The following is a 3259-nucleotide window of genomic DNA, read 5'->3' as shown; positions in this document are numbered from 1 at the left end:
CATAATGGAGTTTCGCCAATAAACAGTACCCACTACTTGACCAAAGCGCCAAAAAACTACTTATTTGGTAATTCTCTAGGGTGGGGTAACAACCCCTAAAACCAAACGACGCGTTTCGGTCCCCCTAATAATAATCCGGAAGGGGCGAGATAATATTATTAACCATTTAAAAGTTATGAACAAAAAACTTTTGTTAAATTTCGTTGTTTTCTATGAGCAATTACCTCGTCAAAAATGCACTAAATCAGCAGTTTCCACTTTTAAAACACTACTAAAACGTTTCCGGTTATTATTTTATGCAAACCAAATCATTTATTCACTTTTATTTTATATATTTCGTTAATAAAACAGAGTAAACAAACTTTGCGCCTGCTAAAATTATTATAACCTCAAATCGCTGGTATTGCCACTTTATTNAGTGTTTAAAAAGTGAGAACAGGTGATTTAGTGAATCTTTGTCGGTGTAATTGCCCATAGAAAACAACGAAATTTAACAAAAGTTTTTTGTTCATAACTTTTAAATGGTTAATATTAGTTCCCCCCTCCGGATTGTTATTAGGGGGGCCGAAACGCGTCGTTTGGTACCCCTCCCGACTTTTCCGCACCTTTTTTAGGGGTTGTTACCCCACCCTAGAGAATTACCACTTATTTCAATATAGTAGAACATGATGGGCCTTTTGGCACGCTTTAGTAAATAAAAGTTCACACAAGTACGGGCGGTTTTACTGAAGATGTATTTCAACTTTCGTCAAACACAAACATTAATTTCTCCTGTTAAATGTTCCACCCGTAGACGGCTGTGTAAGCTGCAGCCCACGAATATTATGGAAGTCCAATAGCTTCAGCATTTCTTTTGTATCAGAATCAACTTCTATGATGTCCTGCTCTAATGCAGACACAGCAGGTACGTAATTGTCGCGGCGTTCACGTTCTTCTTCTTGCAACTTAATGGAAATACCACGAACTTGAGAGTGACGCAAACGGCCCATCAAATGTGTAACATAGCTACAAAAATCAATAATTACAATAATTACCAAACTTAAAATCATTTATTTACCCTGCAATTTTATTCCTTAGTGGCTTTGTAGGAATTATAGCGACTTCTTCACAAATACGTTTGTTGGTATGAAAATCTAAAGTCAAACGTGTGTAGTACTTTTCAATGATGACCTTAGCGGCTTTTTTAACTGTTTTAGTTCTGACGCGACCCTTTAAATATTAAAATAAGCGAGTTTATGTCTACAGCATTGCAACGAAATGACCAATAAGACATAGGGAATTTACATGAAGCGATTTTCAGCCAACTTTTAGTTGAAAGCAACAATCGCTTGCTGTAAACGGCCTTTCAACTAATCGTTTTCAATGAAGTTGGTCGGCTGCCTACTTTCGTTTAACTTTTGATTCACTTAATCGACTGTGAAGTTAAATCATGTAAGTTCCCTATTAATGCAACTGAATTTACTTTTCTGCAATTAGCAAAAGTCTACCCACCATGGTGAACGCTTAACCGGAAGAGAGCATAAATCTTGACATGCCAGCTGTAGACAGTGATGCTTGGTATGTTTCACACCAGTCAGCTTTTGTTATACCATGTACTTGCGGACAAGGACCATTCATACAAGGTGATAGCAGTTGCTTCATCATTACATTAATGACGACTACACATTCACACACTCGGTCGTGATATTTCAATTCGTTTGGTGTCTAAGGGCCGGTTAATCAATGTCTGGTTATCACTACTTGCCGGTTAAATATCATTATCGACGTTTTCGACATCACGCATATAACATGTGATCGATAAAGCAGTCGTATTTAACCGGAGCTTCTACCTCCGATTTGTGCTAATCAGACATTGAACAACCGGCCCTAAAAAATCACTTGGAGCAGCTATTGACTGTTTTTCTGGTTGATATTTTCGCGAAATATTTACAAAAGCCTGCAAATTTTTAAATATGGGCTGTGCTGCAACAATTCTAGACATAATTTTTCAGTAATGGGCCGTATGAATAAAAAATGCAATTGCTTTTTCTTAAAATTTCTTACAGTTTATTCGATTTATTCAAGCAAAATTTAAGTAAAAGTTATGGAATATTAAGAAAAAGCAATCGCTTTGTTTTTATTCATACGGCCTAATATCTCTTCTTTTACAATTTCGTCATATTTTATAGTTAAAGCTCTCACAATTATTGAATTTTATTGCAAATATCCACTTTTTAATAATGTCCATAGATTTTATGCAAAAATACACATTTTTATGCAATTTTGATGCAAATATTAACTATTTCACTAATTTTTCCCCATAAAATGTAAAAAAACAATGCGTGCGCAACGATTAGCAAGTTACAGTGCCTTACTTATTCGTTTATGCATCGATAACTAGCCGATAATGACAAGTGTGCAGATTTCCTTTGAAATGCATGTGCTCGGCCCAAAATTTTAGGGCGAACCGATAACGCAACTATGATTGGACAAGAAGTGTGCAGATAGCGTAAAAGATTGCACATTCCCGGCGGCGTATTAAAATAAACAAAGCCGATGAGGAGGATAAAAAATGGCAGAAGAACCAATTATATAAATATTCCATTTTTCGATAGCAAACTTGTTTTAATTGCTTTAAGTTATGAAAGTATATGATTTGTAATAACAGTCAATAAAGAAAATGTGAAAAAATACTGTGATTTTAGTGAAGGTATTACTTGTTGTTGTAGCCACTACAACAATAAAGTATTACTGAATTTCAGTGCATTTTGAGCTTTAGCTGCGTAGTTGCTTTTACAAGAGAAATGTCAAAATCGGCAAAACCAAAGCAGAGGTTCGCGGGATGCCTCACCCTCTATTCGCTAAATCCTGCACAAAAACTACACTAAGGGCTGTTTGCACAATGTCTAGTTATTTCTAACTCCCAGTTAAACATCTTTATCGACGTTATCGACACCCATCATATAACATGTGATCGATAAAGCAGTTAACGTGCTTAACTGAAGGATGTACCTCCAGTTAGCGTTAACTAGACATGGTGCAAACGGCCCTTAGGGCCGTTTTCACCATCTCTGGTTAACACTAATCCCCAGTTAAACCAAAGAACGTAGATAACATGAAGGGACAACTCGTTATAATCGTAGCGAAAGTGAGTAACAGGGGCGTTCCTTCTCTTTTGCTCTAGAACGTTTTTTAATTGGATGAAAAGAGATGGCACGTCCCTGTTACTCACACAATTATAACGAGCTGTCCCTTAGGGCCGGTTGTTCAATGTCTGATT

General features: G+C 36.5%; 1 protein-coding gene across 1 annotated transcript; it reads right to left on the bottom strand.

Moving 5' to 3' along the window:
* Positions 1–711: 711 nt before the first annotated feature.
* LOC108377545 (ribosomal protein S17) lies at positions 712–1596 on the bottom strand. The gene is made up of 3 exons (XM_017633812.1): positions 1492–1596; positions 1058–1209; positions 712–1005 (listed from the first exon to the last, which is right to left on the bottom strand). Exons 1-3 carry the CDS (start codon positions 1492–1494, stop codon positions 762–764), a joined length of 399 nt encoding a protein of 132 aa, XP_017489301.1. The 5' UTR covers positions 1495–1596; the 3' UTR covers positions 712–761.
* Between the last annotated feature and the right edge of the window lie 1663 nt (positions 1597–3259).

This window comes from Rhagoletis zephyria, unplaced genomic scaffold (genome assembly GCF_001687245.7).
Source record: "Rhagoletis zephyria isolate East Lansing unplaced genomic scaffold, Rhagoletis_zephyria_1.1 Rzeph_scaffold_12275, whole genome shotgun sequence".
NCBI classification, from domain to species: Eukaryota; Metazoa; Arthropoda; class Insecta; order Diptera; family Tephritidae; genus Rhagoletis; species Rhagoletis zephyria.
The sequence above is the reverse complement of the archived record's forward strand: the minus strand, read 5'-3'. Positions and strand labels throughout refer to the sequence as shown.